The following is an 18,123-nucleotide window of genomic DNA, read 5'->3' as shown; positions in this document are numbered from 1 at the left end:
TGTGCTTAAATTTAGCTCTCCTTTCAGAAAACCCTCCTAAGAGTACATTTAACAATTAAAGATTGATTTGCTCCTCGGTTAGCTATAGCTATTTTTTTCCCAATAATCATTGTATAACTAAATATTGATTGTACTACTATATGATTCATCAAACAATATTTTATGTAATTATTAAGTATATATATTTTAAAACATTTTTAATATTGAAAGGAAAGCTATGACAAACCTAGAGAATGTATTAAAAAGTAGAGACATAACTTTGCTTACAAAGGTCTGTATAGTCAAAGCTGGGGTTTTCCCAGTAGTCATGTACAGATATGAGACTTGGACCATAAAGAAAGCTGAGCACCAAAGAATTGATGCTTTCAAATTGTGGTGCTGGAGAAGACTCTTTTTATTAAGAGTCCCTTGGATAGCAGGGAGATCAAACCAGTCAAAGCTAAAGGAAATCAACCCTGAATATTCACTGGAAGGACTGATGATAAAGCTGAAGCTCCAATACTTTGGCCACCTGATGTGAAGAGAGAATTCACTGGAAAAATTCCTGATGCTGGAAAAGATTGAAGGCAAAAGGAGAAGGGGGCAGCAGAGGATGAGATGGTTAGGTATCATCACTGACTCAATGAGCATTAATGTGAGGAAACTCCAGGAGATAGTGAAGGACAGAGGAGCCTGGTGTGGGTCTCAAAGAGTCAGACATGACTTAGCGACAGAACATAACAATATAGGAAACAGGGGACAGGGGTGGGTATATGGGAACTCTACTTTCTGCTCAAGTTTTCCATAAACCTAGGACTGCTCTAGAAAATAAATTCTCAATTTTTAAAATAATTTTAAAAAGTGAACTCAAAGGTGTATTTTTTTATATTAAGTGATAATGTATCTGTGAACTTTTTCATTGCTGCATTAATCAACCCAATAACCAGTTGCACTCTTATCATGTCAGACTACCATTCAAATTTACATTTTTGGCAACGGCTGGTTTTCAGTGTTTAAAGGAAAAAAACTGACTTCATAGGATTCAGAAAACCCAAAAGCCTAAATTTGAAAACCCAAAAACCTTAATTTTATTGCCTACATAGTCTACAGTCTGAAAGAAAAGTATTAATATAAATATAGGTGCTACAGCATATCTAAATTAAGATCTTTGATTCCAAGTAAATCTTAAACTTAAAAAAAAGTAACTGCGTATCAAATTTTATTTTAATAAATGAAAAGCCTACTTCTGCTTTTTAAAAAGATTTCTTCAAACATAATGTCACTACTTTTTTTTTTCAACTGCCAATATCTTATTATGCTATCCTGGAGGTGAAACATGTTTCTCTAAAATCCTTGGAAAATGTTTATACTATAAAAATCCCCCAGTCTTTAAAAAAATTTAAAAGCCAATATGCCAGTCTTCTTCATGATTGATAACTTCATCAGTCCATTCAGAAATGAACTTCATCTCACAACTTGAAGTAATATTTCCTATAAAAATTGGTACATATAAAAATAGTTCTAGGTATTTCGTATTGAAAAAATTGAAACTTCCAAAATACAGCACTACAACTTAGAAATGTTTATTTTCAATAGCATATTTCCATCTCTGCTTTTTCCAAGTAATGGAAATATATATGAGACAGGTATCTGGAAATAGATAATTATAATTTAATGAAAACAATGAAAGCAGATTTATAAATTTATAAAATAAGTCATACTTTGTCATAGAACAAATGACCTGCTTGTTCCAAATAGTATTAAAAATAGAATGTAATATACACACACAAAAACCATTTTGTCCTAATTATTTCAATTGTACAGTGGTCCTCATTAAAAGGGAACAAAAAATACAGAAAAAAGTATTTTAAAAAATCTCATCAAATTATATGTAATAACTGAAGTTTATGCCAAGATTTTTCTTTAGGAATAAAAATGATAAAGCAAAGAATGTCACAATTTTAAGGAAGTAGTATTTATTAGTAAAATTCGTAAGACATGTATTTTGGCAAATTGATACCTTAGCTGGCTCAAACTCCATTAGCTATCCCTCTGAATCAAAAGGGGACTTTGTAAGTGTCTGGAAGCCAACTAAGTGGGGAAAAGATTTTTTTCTGTCTGCTGGCAGTTTTCCCAGTAGTGATAGGCTTTATTACCAAATGGAAACAGCTTAATTCTGAAAATGTACTGCTGAATGGTTGGAAAGGACTATTAGACTGTGAAACTTATTAGCGCAAACTCACAAGGAAGAAACATTCACAGTCTAACATTCTATTCTCAAATAGAGAAATGTTGTCTATTAAAGTTAGTCTTAACACATGAAGAGAGTGAAAACACTAAATCTCAAACTTTTGAAATTTGAAAATACTGAAAAGTACATGATCAACATTGAATATGATCAACACTTACTTTAGCTCTCTAAAAATATGCTTCTTTTATTCTAGAAAATTCTATTTACAAAGTATGTTTATGTTGCATTTTATAAAACATGTATGAATATTAGTAAGTCATTGTAGCAATTTTATGATTCATATCCTTTCCAATATTTTTTGTCATCATTAAAAAAAAGTAAAAGGCAGTAAACTGTCATTGCCGCAAAACAGCACGTGATCGTAAGGGAAGAAACATCTCACTAGAGTTTCCTTCTTCTTCTAATTGCAGCTCTGGAGGCAAAGGAGGAGCCCCAGGGTCCCCAGGTCTCGGAAGTGTAGTTGAAGAGAAGGTGGGATTTTCAGTTCTGCCTACTTCTAGAACAGGCAAATTCAGAGAAGAATCGGTAGAAAAAAAGGGGGCCGTGCTGGATTCTCCTTCTGGGTGATACATGATGGTGGATGCTCTCAGTTTCTCAGAGAAATTACTCTCATCCGAATTTGATCTAGAGAGGTTATTTGTGGCTCCATCAGGAAAAGGCTCACAGCTGCTACATTTCAGTCCTACAATACAATTATTCAGATATAAATAAGAAGTAACTAGGAAATGTGAATCCACACCCATCTTGGAACTTTTTAAAGATTATACAAATTTTAAACAGCAGTTTATAAATTGTCATAATCCATTTCACATTTTATCTGCTCCTGACAATCCTGAAGTATACTGCTATTTACATTTTTGAGACAAGTGAATAATCTCAAGGAAGCTAAATAACATGCTAAAATTCACATTTAATTTCTGTACTTATACTTAACCATTGAAGGACGTGAAAAAATAAAGTAGCTCCTAAAATTATTCATAGAATAAGAAATAGCTTTTACAACTAAAAAATATTTTTAGGCATTCTAGTATACACACACACAAAACTTTACCCAATAAAAATAAAGTTAAAACTGGATATATCCTAAAATTCTATAAGTTAAGTACTTTCAATTCCTGAATCATGGAGTATTAGAAGTGGAAGGGATTCTGGAGGGCATCCGGGATAGCCTCTCACTGTGAGAGACACTAGGAGAAGACTGAGGCCCAGAACATTGAAGTCATGCCCAACACTCCAGGATTACTTCATGCTAAGGTGACACGTAGAACCCAAGTCTCCTCTTCACATCACACAAAAAATGTTCTGATTCTCAACCTACCACTTTACTTAAAGAGCAGTGGTTGTTCTGAACAAAAAATTCTGTCATATCCAAAGGATATAGTCAACAATTAGCCTCATGGTGGAAATAAATACAAATGCATTTATCTTTCTGTTAGGCTTAGCAAATATTCAACCCAACTGTGTACAGGCACAGAAAAGTTTCTGAGTTGACAGATTTTGTATAACACCTGCAAAGTCTGTAAAGCACATCTGTATGTCATTTTTTTTCCATTAGTTTTTCAACCTCACAATACAGTCAGCATTTCTGTCCCATGGAAGAGAAACTATTTTCTTAAATATGTTTCAAGGGGAAACTTCACATGTGTTCCAGCCTCAGACTTATAGACTGAGTTCTGTAAGGTAAAGTTAAATTACTTGTTTCTGTTTCCCTAGTGCTTAAAAGAGCTGGAATAGAGCTGTTATCACACTCACATTTATCTTAAGTGCTATGTAGAGAGAGACGGGGGAAAAAATGGGGGACTTGGGGGAGAGGGGAATTTGAATTGTGCAGACAATTCTATATAGCATTCCAATCAGTGAGTGTGTGCTCCAGGGTGAGGGTGAAACAAGGGGTAAGTTTGCTCCTCCCTTAATCAATATCAGTTTCATGCCTCTCTCATCTCGCCAGACTGAGTGTGATTCTAGTGTTTAAAGTCACATATAATTTATACAACATGATTCTTATCAACATAGGCCAACTATTTTATTGTATGATCAACTGGTAGAATAAAAACCACCAGAATTTATCAAAGGTAAAATGCTTTACCTATACACTGTTCTTTATTTATGATCTGCATTTTCAGGGGTTACTTTTTAACAGATTGATCTTGCATTCTATTAACTTTAGAAACAAACTCCTGTGTTTCTATGAAATACTGCGATTTCATTATGAAATTGTTTTCTATAAATATAGGGTTGCTGCTGCTGCTGCTGCTAAGTCGCTTCAGTCGTGTCCGACTCTGTGCGACCCCATAGACGGCAGCCCATCAGGCTGCCCCATCCCTGGGATTCTCCAGGCAAGAACACTGGAGTGGGTTGCCATTGCATTCTCCGAAATGTAGTGTTAATGAACAGAAATACAGAACACTGAGCGATACTTCACTTTTCCAATGTAATGAACTCAAATAAGGTTAAAAAAATGCAAATCAAATGTAATGCTGAAGCTTGAACTTTTTTTTTTTTTTTTGAACTTTTTAAATAAAAGCAAAAATGGTCATTTCTGGGTTTTCTGTTCTGCATTCTACTTACAAAAGCATTGTTACATTTAAATGAACTCTTGGATACCTAAGATATCTTACCTTTCAGATGCTCTAGTTTTATATTCCTAAGTTTCAGCACTTCATCTGTAATCTTCTGTATTAGGAAGTTCTGTGTTTTTTCTCGTCGAATAGATTCGACCAGGGTATCCAGTCCTTTGGGGTTTTCTTGTAAGTAGTCTAACAGTTTTCCAGCCCTTTTTCTACTTGACGTTCGGCAAGAAATTTCTTCAGTGTCTTCTCTACTGAGTATTTTTTTTGCTCGTAGATGATCAAAGTGTCTCTCAGCTATGATTTTTTCACACAGGTATACACGCAAATTTTCTAAAGCCTGAAAGAAATAAAATATGGCTTAATGTAACACCTAAGTCATACAGGCAACTGATGGTAAGTTAGGAATCTGACTGGTAAGAGAAAACATCCTGAAGTCAGGAAGCTCAGCCCTACTAAAGGCCTGCTATTAAGATGAGTGAGCAGGGTTTCCCTGGTGGCTCAGAGGTAAAGAATCTGCCTGTTAATACAGGAGACACAGGTTTGATCCCTGGTCCGGGAGGATTCCACAATCTGTGAAGCAACTAAGCCCGTGCATCACAACTCTTGAGCCTGTGCTCCAGAGCCTGGGAGCCACAACTGCTGAGCCATGTGCTGCAACTCCAGAGCCCACGCTCCCTAACAAGAGAAGCTACCACAATGAGAAGTCTGTGCACCACAACTACAGAGTAGCCCCCACCTGGGGCAACATGAAAAAAGCCTGTGCAACAATGAAGACCCAGCACAAAAATAAATAAAAAATTATATACACTAAAAAAAAGATGAAGGAGGAAAGAGATAGGTGGTCTCTGAATAGATATTCCTCACTGCTTCCGTCCCGCTCTGATCTCATCTCCACAACTATAAGCCAAGATCAAACTACTGTGAGGAGGGGGCCAGTCTCTTTTAGGGATCTTGGGTCTGTGGAAATGAGAGGTATGCTGAGGGCCTTCAGAGGTAAAGATGAGAGCAGAGGTTACTGGACGTTTTCGTTTCCATTTAGTAAGGAATCTATGATTAGTCAGGGCCAGAGAGGATAACTTAGGGAGAGGGCTCGTGGTTTATAACTTTCTTGTTATTAACTTTGCATCTTTCTAGACTAAAACCCCAAAAGAGAGAGAGAGAAAGAAAAAGAGCCTAAACTAAAGGGGAACATAATGTGTCTGTCTTTGGAGTCAGTTGGCAAGATGATAATCTAACTCAGTCTTGGGAGGTAGAAAGGTATGGGAGGAAAGAAACAGTGGATGTTGAAAAAAAAAAAAACTAAAGAAATAAAGAAAATCACATAAACAGGCCTACACCTGACAAGGGCTTCCCAGGTGGCACTTGTGGTAAAGAACTCGCCTGCCAATGCAGACCTAAGAGACACGGGTTTGATCCCTGGGTTTGGGAATATCTCCTGGAGGAGGGCATGGCAACTCACTCCAGTATTCTTGCCTGGAGAATCCCATGGACAGAGGAGCCTGGAGGGCTACAGTCCATAGGGTCTCAAAGAGTCAGAAAAGACTAAAGCAACTTAGCACGCATGCACACCTGACAAGTGCCTGCTGCTGCTGCTGCTAAGTCGCTTCAGTCGTGGCCGACTCTGTGAGACCCCATAGGCGGCAGCCCACCAGGCTCCCCCGTCCCTGGGATTCTCCAGGCAAGAACACTGGAGTGGGTTGCCATTTCCTTCTCCATGACAAGTGCCTAGTGAGGCTTAATTAGCCAAAAATCGATCTGGGTATCCATAAATGGTATTAATAATTTGATGTGAGCAGCTGTATTACATAGCTCCTTCATTTACTAGATATGCGATCTTGGGTAACTTAAGTCCTTTGGACCTCAGTTTCCTCATCTGAGTGTAATGAGATATGTAATATTAACATATGTAAAGTACTTGGAAAAGTGCTTGGTACATGTAAGTGATAAGTAAATGTTAGTGATGATGCCAATGATGACTAATTTGATTCGCACTGACAAAGATGAACTAAAGGCAATGGAAAATCTTTACTCCAGTATATGGTGGCAGAGAAGTAGCTTAGGTGAAGGGGTTCCTAGAGTTCTCAGTCCACTAAATTCCCACATTTATTTATTCGCACAAGACACATTTCACATATCTAAATGCCTAATATGCCAAGTGCTGACAGTGGATATGCAAAGATGAACAAGACTTAAATTCTGCATGCGAAGGGCACATAGTCCAGTTGAAGAATACATTATTAACTCAAGTTAGTAATTGTGAGATAATGGAATATGACCCAGAAAAAAAAAAAAAAGATATAGGTCAAGTAGTGGAGAAGCATAAAAGAGACAACTTATTCTGCCTCTAGGACCTGGGAAATTTACAGAGGCCACACCTGAGCAAGAAGCATGAAAGGTATGTAGTAGGGGAAATTATATTTCCCTGTAGCCAAAACCTCATCAAAGGCTTATAAACAAGAAGCCATAAAAAAAGTTTTACAGAGGGCTGGGGGAAGCAAAAATTGGGGTCAAAGGGGACTAGTTAGACAACTGCTGCCGTATCTTACATATATTATGCTGAGTGCATGAATTTCAGCTGACAGGATGAGGAGAGAGAAAAACAGATTTAAAAGATGAACTTCTTGGAAAACCTCATGTTTCATTTCTACCATATGTTGTTGATCCCTAAATTTCGCTATGTGATGCAGACTTTCTCCCTAGACATCCCAATGGTACTTGAACTTCAACATTCCAAAACCAAATTTATCTTCTATCCTTTTCCTCTGACACTGTAAACTCACTTGGGAGTACCACCATCTATTCAACAAGCTATAAACCTTCAACCCATCCTTGACTTTTCTGTTTCCACCCACCTGACACATTCGATCACCCACCCACCAAATCTTGCTGATATTCATCTTCCTCAGCGCATACATTCAAATCATCACCAAGTCTTATCACTACTATTTTAAAAAATGTCTGGAATTCTCCTATTCCATCCATATCCACTATCTGTACCCTGATCCAAACCACCATCATCTTTCACCTCTATAAAGTCCAAGAATCTCCTCACTAGTTGCCCTCTTCTCACTTTTGCTCACCCCAACCCATACATTAGGCAGAGGAAATTCTTCAATAAGTCTCTATTACACTTGGGAAGAAAATTCCACTTTACTACCATCTATAAGACCCTTTATAATCTGGCCCTAGCCTACCATCCTAACTTCACCTCAAGGCACTCAACAGCTTGCCTGCATTAGATCCACTGCAAATTCTATTCTGTCTAGAATGTTCTTCCCCAGTTCTGTCATATTCTTCAGGAATCAGTTTAAATATAACCTTCCCTGAACATCCTATCTCAAGTAATTTCTCCTCTTATCCTGTTATTGTCTCAGCACCTGTTCCTCTCCTTCACAGTACTTACCATAATTTGAAATTATACATTTGTTTTCAACCCTAAGAACTCACATGTTAAAAGCAAGCAAGAACCAGGTACATTTTGTTCAACTCTGTATATCCTACACTTAGCAGAGTGCCGAGTAGATAATGTTTCGGATGAATGTAAAATTCATCATTATTTTGTGATTCGCAATTATCATTTTACATGTTTTCTCCTGCCCCAAGAAGCTGAGCTATTCTCAAACTAGAATTTTTCTTCGTTTTTAATTTTTAAACTGTTAGAATCAATGGCAGTATCAGCCTCACAATAGTGTGTAGTCCATATTTATGAAACTGAACTAAATTCAAAGATGAGAGAAACAACTAGATGAGGTACACAGGGAGAAGTGATACAGTAAAGAAGTGGTAGCCTGAAAAAAAAAGAAATGGGAGTTTCCACGTGGATAAGTCCTCTATATCTGCAGATTCTGCACCCTCGGATTCAACCAAGAATGTATCAAAAATATTTGGGAAAAAAAAAATTTCCAGAAGTTTCAAAAAGCAAAACTTGAATTTGCTGTGTGGGTCAACTGTTTACATAGCATTTACATTATACTAGGTATTATAAGTAATCTAGAGATGATTCAGAGTATATGGGCAGATGTATGAATGTTACATGCAAATATTACACCATTTTATAAAAGGGACTTAGGTATCCATGAATTTGGTATCAGCAGTCAATCCTCCATGGATACAGAAGGAGAACTGTACACTAGTCACCAAGACAGAGAATATAGTAGAAACAGCAACTGGCTTTGGGGGAGGGATGATAAAAAATTCAATTTTAGACAAAGTGAGGAGTCTGAAGGATATAAAAGTGGATTTCCAGTAGATATTTAGAAATAAGCACTTAGAGATGAGAAGGAAGGAAGTCCAAATATGTGAATGATAATTTTAAGAAAAGGTCACAAACCACTTTGAAAATATCATGAACAAAATTTCTAAGAAAAAAATGTGCCCATACTATTTTTCACAGATGTCCTGAAACCTGTTCATGATTCCCCAAGGTTATGAATTTCCGATACAGCTGTAAATTGAAGTCATGGAGATGGAAAGTATCAATGAACAGATGGGAAAAAATAAAGGCCTGGAAGCCTCCCTTCACATCTGTACAGGTTTTCTATGTATAGGTTTTTTATGTACATGTTTTCTATCTTTTCATTTGAACCTCTCACTACCTGTCTTATCAACTATAAAATGGGAAAGACAATGACCTGCCTTAGAGGTTGTTGGGAACATTGTCAACTGTGTGACACAGCAGGCGTAGCTCTTGAAGTTCATGTTTTTACTGGCACAAATCTTGAATAACACAACACTCTTTTGTTCTTTAGTAGTTATCAATATCCCAGTCTTAACTAGAATATAAAGCAGGGGTGACTTTTTTTTTTTGTATCTTCCCAGGCCTACGAACAGTACTTTCCATAAAATAAGTGCTCCACAACTATCTGTTGAAGGAGGAAACTAAGGCACACGTCCCAGTCATAACCAGTTTCCTTCTGCTAATTCATTATCAGAATTGCTCACAGTAATTCTGTAATTACTCACTGTAATTATGAGTACAGCACAATAAACCTTACAGGTGAGGGAAAAGCAAACATTTAAAACGCTGTTGTTCTGTCTAGTTCACAAAGATGATTTTGTGTAAGTACTGCAGTGGTAAGCCAGAACACAGTTCATGTTCTTGTTTTTAATTTGAATATAATGTGTTTTGATGGTTCTCTGAGAAGTCTCATGTGGCAAAACAAGTTACTAAAAGCAAAGGAAAAGAGAAACAGGTCAGACCTCAATAAAGTCATTCTCTACGAATAAATACTAAGCTCTGTGCACTTCAGCATCCAAGGAGAAGAGCATAATTTAGCTACCGAGTATCTCCAACGTTTACCTGTACATTAATTCTCGACTTCTTGTATTCTCCCCCCACCCCCACCCCACTCCTTCAATTTAAATACGTGGGTGTTTCCTTAGTAGGGGAATTCCAGGTAGTGCTTTCAGCTGTCGAGCTTCCCCCAACCCCTTCTGCAAAAGTTTCACGTATTTGCTCCGCTGCTTGGGATGCTTTATCTGGTCCAGCTTTTGCTCCAGGTCGAGCCAGCAGCCAAGGCAGTCTGACTCAAGGATGAACTTGAGTCGTCGATTCCTAGCAACGCCGCTCCAAAGCGCATCTGGGGTGAAATCACCAGGGGATGAGTGAAGAGTGGGCAAGAAGCTGACTGTGAAGAAACGCTCCACTAAACAAGGTTTCAGAAACCCAAGCCCTGCTTTTATTGATTTAAAACGTGGATTAACAGGTCAGCGGGGGGCAGGTCACTTCCACCAAGGTTCCTCGCATGCAAGGCTCGTCGCGGTCCTGCAGTTCTTGGACGTTCCGCTTCTCAGACCCCGGACTCCTCCTCCAATTCCGACTCGGACTACGACGCTTTCCGAGTTTCCGCTTTCCTCGCCCGCAGTACTGCAGCCAGCCCCCGCCCGCCCCTAGCCCGCGACGGCACCTGGGCAAGGTTGTGCTACTCACGTCCTTCTTCACTTCAGTCAGGTCCTCCTCGGTGAGGGACGGCGCGGTGGGCTCCATGGCGGAGGCGGGAGATGGCGGTTCTTCCGGGTCCAGGAGCTCCGGCTGCGCCGCCCCGCCCAGGCTGCGGGCTTCGGCCTTCGAATGAAGGGGCAGAAGGGAGGCGGAGAGGGTCGGGAAGGAGAGGGCTGCCCCGTCGAGGACCGATGGACTAGTAAGTCAAACTGTGGCGCCTCCGGCAGAGCCGAGGGCGCAACAGACCTCCTTGTCCAAAAGCGGAGACCGGAGCCCCGGATCCTTCTCTCTCCGGGAGGCCCAGGAGCAGGCACCGCCCCTCGGGGGGCCACCGGGAGAGCCCGCCCAGTCTCTACAGCAGCCAATCAGAGCCAGCCTGCGGGACACCCTTGTCCCCGCCCCCTGCCGGAGCCTTTCAGGAGTGGCTCCGCCCACAGCCTCCTGAGCGTCAGCGTGTGGCAGTCGGGTGGCCTCCCCGAAGGGAATCGTTTCCGTGGGTGGGGTGCGTAGCTGCTCTGCCTTCCTGCGGTCGCCGCCTGCGTAGACAGTTCACAGGTGGAGTCGGGTCTCTGCTTGTCTGTACTTTATGGTTCCTCCCCTTTTCCCAGACCCTATCCAACGATTTTCTGTTGCTGCTTGCTCACTCGTTTTAAAACTATTTGTCAGACACTGACATGCGTGCGTACACATACACGAGACGCGTGTACACAGCCTATCAACAGTATTAAATTTATGAAAGAGAAAAACCGCCTACAGTCCCAACACTTTAACACTTAATTTAACGTCTGCAATCTTTTTGGTCACTTTATTATCAACCTGTTTCCTCATTTATTCATCCGTATAATGAAGATTTGTCTACTTCATACCTTTCACAGGGCCTCTGTGAAAATTAAATGACGTGGTATCTGTAAGATTTTTACAGGTATTGGGCACACAGCACACACCCAATTTATCATTATCTTACACTACTAAAACATGTATTGAGTCCTTACTAATATGTTGTAGGTATCTTATTCTGTAACCATTCTACCGTTATACTGGGGAGCCTGATGAACAAATCACTATTCTCAGAATGGTATTCCAGCTACTGACAGAGGTGTATATACCCAGTAAAAATCTGGGTGGATGAAAAGCTCAAAACAGAGTCCTGCACACAAGAGGGTTGTTTGGACAACATGCTAAGTAAACTAGAAATAAAGTAGATGGTACTTGAAGCTAGAGGGTAGGTAAAAATGATAAGAGGACCAAAAACAAACTTTGAAGCCCAACAATTAAGGGAAGAGGAAGGAAAGGAATCAGAAAAGAATAACATTGCCAAAGCCACACCAAGCTATATTTGATCACAACACAGGGGTTCTATTTTTAACATTAACATTATGTCACATCTTTTTCCATATTGATACATAGTATTTTTTCTGATTGCTTAATCTTCCATCTGCTTGATATAATCCAATTTACTAAACCATTTGTTCTTTCATTTCTCAAACATTTACTGAATGTTAGCTATGTGCCAAAGACTGATTGCTCTAGGTGGTGGGGAAACAGCTGTGAATGAAATAGATAACAATTCCTTTCCTCCTGGAGTTTAAATTCTAGTGTATGTTTGTTTGGTGCAAGGCAGACAGATGTTTGAAAAATATTGTGTAAATTATTTATTATGTTAGAAGATAATGAATGCTAAGAGAAAATGTAAGACAGGGCAATAGGATGAGGGTGTCTAGAGCAGTAAAATTTTAAATCGGCTGGTTAATGAAGACCTTACTGAGAAAGGGAGATTGGAATTGCTACTTCAAGGAATTGAGGGAATGAGCCATGTAGACATATGGAGAAAGAATACAATGAGAAGAGGAAACAGTCGATGAAGAGGATCCAGTGTGACCGGGGAGGGGATAAGGTCCTTGTGCACCACTGTAAAAGTTTACTTTGACTTTTCTCTGAGTCATATGGGCATACTCTGAGTCAGACGGGAAGCCACTGGAGGGTTCTGCACAGAGGAGTGATATGATCCGATTTACAATTTGAAAAAGGAACACTTTCACTGTTGCCTTGAGGGACAGGAAGATGGGAGAGGGGAGACCAGATAGGGAGCTATCACCATCATCTGGCCCGGAAGATGGTGGTTCTGAATGGCGCTGGTAGCAGCAAAGGTGGTGAGAACATTTTGAAGCGGGGAAGTGATTTCATTTCCTTTTCAAAGAATCACTCTGGTGGCTGAGTAGAGAATAAATAATAGATGTATAGGGTGGATGCAGAGAGATCAGCTGGAAGCTACCAGAGTGATCCCAGCAAAGATAAGAGTGGTGTCACCAGGCTGGGAGCAGTGGTAAGTTCTTCCCCATGGTGACCTCAAGTGAGTGAAGTCGCTCAGTCATGTCCGACTCTTTGCGACCCCTTGGACTGTAGCCTACCAGCCTCCTCCGTCCATGGGATTTTCCAGGCAAGAGTACTGGAGCGGGTTGCCATTTCCTTCTCCAGGGGATCTTCCCAACCCAGGGATTGAACCTGGGTCTCCCACATTATAGGCAGCCACTTTTACTGTCTGAGCGGCCAGGGGAGTCCTAATACGTGAACAATACATGAACCGTTAACTTCTAGATGTTCAAGCTGGTTTTAGAAAAGGCAGAGGAACCAGAGATCAAATTGCCAACATATGCTGGATCATGGAAAAAGCAAGAGAGTTCCAGAAAAACATCTATTTCTGCTTTATTGGCTATGCCAAAGCCTTTGACTGTGTGGATCATAATAAACTGTGGAAAATTCTGAAAGAGGTGGGAATACGAGACCACCTGACCTGCCTCTTGAGAAATCTGTATGCAGGTCCTCAAGTTATTCTTAATTTTTCATTATTATAACAAATTTGTCCCTACATTTTTTATCCACATATTCCCCAGGCCTTTTTTCATTTGAATTATCATTTCTTTTGCATAAGTTCTCAGGAGCAGGAGTACAGAGCCTAGTGAAATGACTATTTTCTGTCTTTTCATGCATATTTCCACAGGTTCTCTCCAAGGGATTGGTCCATCCGTGTATGGCAATAAACCATAAGTGCTCTGCTGATGAAAGAGGGGACTCAGAACCTATCAAAGCAAAGGGATTTGAACGAGGCTGATTTGCTACACACATTTTCATAGGGTATTATCATTATGAGGTTGCTGTTCTTTTAAGATTTATTTATTTATTTAGGATTTTTGGCTGTGGACTTTTTTTTTTTTTGACTGGGTCTTTGTTGCTGCTCACGGGCTTTCTCTACTGTGGTGAGCAGTGGCTATCCTCTAGTTGTGCTCGGGCTTCTTAGTGCAGTGGAGCATGGGCTTCAGTACTTCTGGAATACAGACTTAGTTGCCCTGTGGTATGTGGAATCTTCCGGGACCAGGGATCGAACTCATGTCCCCTGCCTCGACAAGTGGATTCTTAACCACTGAACCACCATGGAAATCTGAGGTTGCTGTTCTTTTGTTCTTTTTTAAACAAAATACTTCAAACACACCAAATTATAAAAAATAGCATTACAAACACCCTACATTCATTACCAAGATTTAACAAGTAGGGTATTTCAGTGCATTTGCTTCTGTTATGTTTTTTTATTGCCAAATATTAGTGGCAGACTAATATTTGATTAGTTGCTGATTCTTGAGCCTTCGTTATGACCCTTACTATGCATCTGACTCTTTCCTTGTTGTTGACTACCATTTCACTTCTGACACCTCCAGCCTTCTTCCTTATTTATTCCCTTTTTCGTTTATTCAGCTAAAATGTTGTCAGAATGGAAGTCATAAAATGAGGATAAGGGGTTGGGTGGGCCTGAATGAGGAAGCCAAAAGGTTGATATTTTGTTTTTAAGGCCATATCGCAATGTTCCAAGTCACATAGTCTATGTCAGAGCAGCCACATCTGAATGTCATGTGCCTGGTCACAGAGCTAGTTCACATCAGGCCTTGCAATTCCCGTGCCTGCTTGCATTCAAGTGCATCATCCTTCTTTCATAAGCAAATTACTTCCCCTTTCTCTGCTCTATTACAGGAAGAGACATAATGAGGATAGGGCACAGATTCAAGAAAATCACCCTGCCTATTCTCGACTCTGCAATACTTCTACCTTTTCCCCACCCCCTCCATCCTCACCTTGACCTCTAGACTCACCATCTGCCTCTTTTTATGAAATACAAGGCATCTGATAAATGGACTATGAAGGATACAGTCAGGGAATGACAAACATAAGACAGTATATCAGAGTGGTTAAAAATGAAGATGTTTGGCGTCTGATGGACTTAGGGTATTAGTTTCTTAGGGCTGCCTTGATAAATTACTGTACATGGGGTATAAAACAACAGAAATGTATTCTCTTGCAGTTAGAGGTTAGAAACCCAAAACTGGTAGAGCCATCACAGCTCCCTCTGAAGGCCCTAGGTAAGATTAACTTTGTACCTCTCCCTAGTGTCTGGTGGCTGCTGTGGCAATCCTTGGCCTTTCTTGGCTCTGGCGCATGACTTCAGTCTCTGCCTCCGTCTTGACATGGCCTTCCCTGTTTTCTACCTATGTCTGTTTCCAAATGTCCTTTTTTTAAAGGACACTAATCATTGGGTTTAGGGCCCCCTCTAACCCAGGATGAAATTATCTTAATTTGGTTACATCTGGAAAGACACTTTCCAAATAAGGTCACATTCTGAGTTTCCATTGAATGCTGGAGGAGACGCCATTCAACTCTGTACAGCTGAATTCTAAATTTGCCAGTTGTTAGCTGTATGACCTGGGAACAATCAATAAGCATTCCATAAACATAGCTGTTATAAGAAGGCAGAGGGAGGGAAGAGGAGACCATTTATCACTGAAAAGACAACATGAAAGAGATGCATTTAAACTGGGCCGGTGAAGCTTTAACTGCTGTTTTAATGATTTATTCCAACACTTCCTGCCAGATACCAGGTGCTGTGAATTCTATTTCACGGTGACTCGAATTCTATTTCAAGTAATCTGTATTATAAATTTCTTGGAAATCATTGGAGGAGAAAAGTGGCACTTCTGAGCCAGACACTCCTGGTCTGAATGGCAAGGCGATATGTGGGAGAGTTTAGGTGTCTTAGCACAGGGACTTTGGGAAGATTCCAGGTGGTCCTGCCCCCAGGAGTGGCTTGCAGCCTAGGAAGGAAGAACCAGGATGGTATGGAGTGGGGAGCATGGGCCTGAGCAGATCCTCTGAAGACAGTTACAAGTGCATCCCAAGATGGAGATATTGTCGGGGCTGATGAGGAAATCAGAGAAAAGGGATCATTTGCTCTGCCTTCCCCCTAGAAGACAGGTTGGTTTTGAGGATAAGGACAGGCGTTTGGTACTAGAGGCCTGCAGGTTTATGGGATAGGCTGCCTTGGATCTAGTTGAGGGGAGGCAACGTCCCGTATACCAGCAGGGAGATCTTGAGAAAAGGACTAGATCTCCTAGGAATACAATTGCCTGGGAAGAACCAATTACTAGCAATTTATTTCATACCCATTCTGAGCCAAGCACACCACTTCTGCTGTTATAATTTTTTTAATTAATTAATTTTTTTCTTGAAGGATAATTACTTTACAGAATTTTGTTGTTTTCTGTCAAACCTCAACATGAATCAGCCACAGGTATACACATATCCCATCCCTTTTGAACTTCCCTCCCACCTCCCTCCCCATCCAACCCCTCTAGGTTGATATAGAGCCCCTGTTTGAGTTTCCTGAGCCATACAGCAAATTCCCATTGGCTAACTATTTTACATATGGCTGCTGTTACAATTTAATCTCTATGACAGTCCTTCCAGGTAGGCTTTATTACCCTCAATTTATAGGTGAGGACTCTGAGGCTTAGAAAATGTTTTGCCCAAGGCCATTCCTCTAACAAGTAGCAGAATCAGGATTACAACTCAGCTCTATCTGATAACAAGGCCAGTGTTCTCAATTACTAGCTATCAGTTCAGTTCAGTTCAGCTGCTCAGTCGTGTCTGACTCTTTGCGACCCCATGAACCGCAGCACACCACGCCTCCCTGTCCATCACCAACTCCTGGAGTTTACCCAACTCATGTCCATTGAGTCGGTAATACCATCCAACCATCTCATCCTCTGTTGTCCCCTTCTCCTCCCACCTTCAATCTTTCTCAGCATCACGGTCTTTTCAAATGAGTCAGTTCTTCACATCAGGTGGCCAAAGTATTGGAGTTTCAGCTTCAGCATCAGTCCTTCCAATGAATATTCAGGACTGATTTCCTTTAGGATGGACTGGTTGGATCTCCTTGCATTCCAAGGGACTCTCAAGAGTCTTCTCTAACACCACAGTTCAAAAGCATCAGTTTTGTGATGCTCAGCTTTCTTTATAGTCCAACTCTCACATCCATACATGACCACTGGAAAAACCATAGCGTTGACTAGACAGACCTTTGTTGGCAAAGTTATGTCTCTGCTTTTTAATATGCTGTCTAGGTTGGTCATAACTTTCCTTCCAAGGAGTAAGCATCTGTTAATTTCATGGCTGCAATCACCATCTGCAGTGATTTTGGAGCCCCCCAAAATAAAGTCAGCCACTGTTTCCCCATCTATTTCCCATGAAGTGATGGGACCAGATGCCATGATTTGTTTTCTGAATGTTGAGCTTTAAGCCAACTTTTTCACTCTCCTCTTTCACTTTCATCAAGAGGCTCTTTAGTTCTTCACTTTCTGCCATAAGGGTGATGTCATCTGCATATCTGAGGTTATTGATATTTCTCCCGGCAATCTTGATTCCATTTTGTGCTTCATCTTGCCCAGCGTTTCTCATTATGTACTCTGCATAAAAGTTAAATAATCAGGGTGACAATATACAGCCTTGACGTACTCCTTTCCCTATTTGGAACCATTCTGTTGTTCCATGTCCAGTTCTAACTGTTGCTTCCTGACCTGCATACAGGTTTCTCAAGAGGCAGGTCAGGTGGTCTCGTATTCCCATCTCTTTCAGAATTTTCCACAGTTTATTGTGATCCACACAGTCAGAGGCTTTGGCATAGTCAATAAAGCAGAAATAGATGTTTTTCTGGAACTCTCTTGCTCTTTCGATGATCCAGCATATGTTGGCAATTGGATCTCTGGTTCCTCTGCCTTTTCTAAAACCAGCTTGAACATCAGGAAGTTCACGGTTCATGTATTGCTGAAGCCTGGCTTGGAGAATTTTGAGCATTACTTTACTAGTGTGTGAGATGAGTGCAATTGTGCGGTAGTTTGAGCATTCTTTGGCATTGCCTTTCTTTGGGACTGGAATGAAAACTGAACTTTTCCAGTCATGTGGCCACTACTGAGTTTTCCAAATTTGCTGACATACTGAGTGCAGCACTTTCACAGCATCACCTTTTAGGATTTGAAATAGCTCAACTGGAATTCCATCACCTC

General features: G+C 40.4%; 1 protein-coding gene across 1 annotated transcript; it reads right to left on the bottom strand.

The window, feature by feature from the left end:
- Positions 1–1,546: 1,546 nt before the first annotated feature.
- On the bottom strand, positions 1,547–11,005 carry BCL10 (BCL10 immune signaling adaptor). Its single transcript, NM_001078028.1, has 3 exons — positions 10,730–11,005; positions 4,849–5,137; positions 1,547–2,912 (listed from the first exon to the last, which is right to left on the bottom strand). Exons 1-3 carry the CDS (start codon positions 10,784–10,786, stop codon positions 2,566–2,568), a joined length of 693 nt encoding a protein of 230 aa, NP_001071496.1. The 5' UTR covers positions 10,787–11,005; the 3' UTR covers positions 1,547–2,565.
- Positions 11,006–18,123: the final 7,118 nt, after the last annotated feature.

Source organism: Bos taurus, chromosome 3, assembly GCF_002263795.3.
Source record: "Bos taurus isolate L1 Dominette 01449 registration number 42190680 breed Hereford chromosome 3, ARS-UCD2.0, whole genome shotgun sequence".
NCBI lineage: Eukaryota > Metazoa > Chordata > Mammalia > Artiodactyla > Bovidae > Bos > Bos taurus.
The sequence above is the reverse complement of the archived record's forward strand: the minus strand, read 5'-3'. Positions and strand labels throughout refer to the sequence as shown.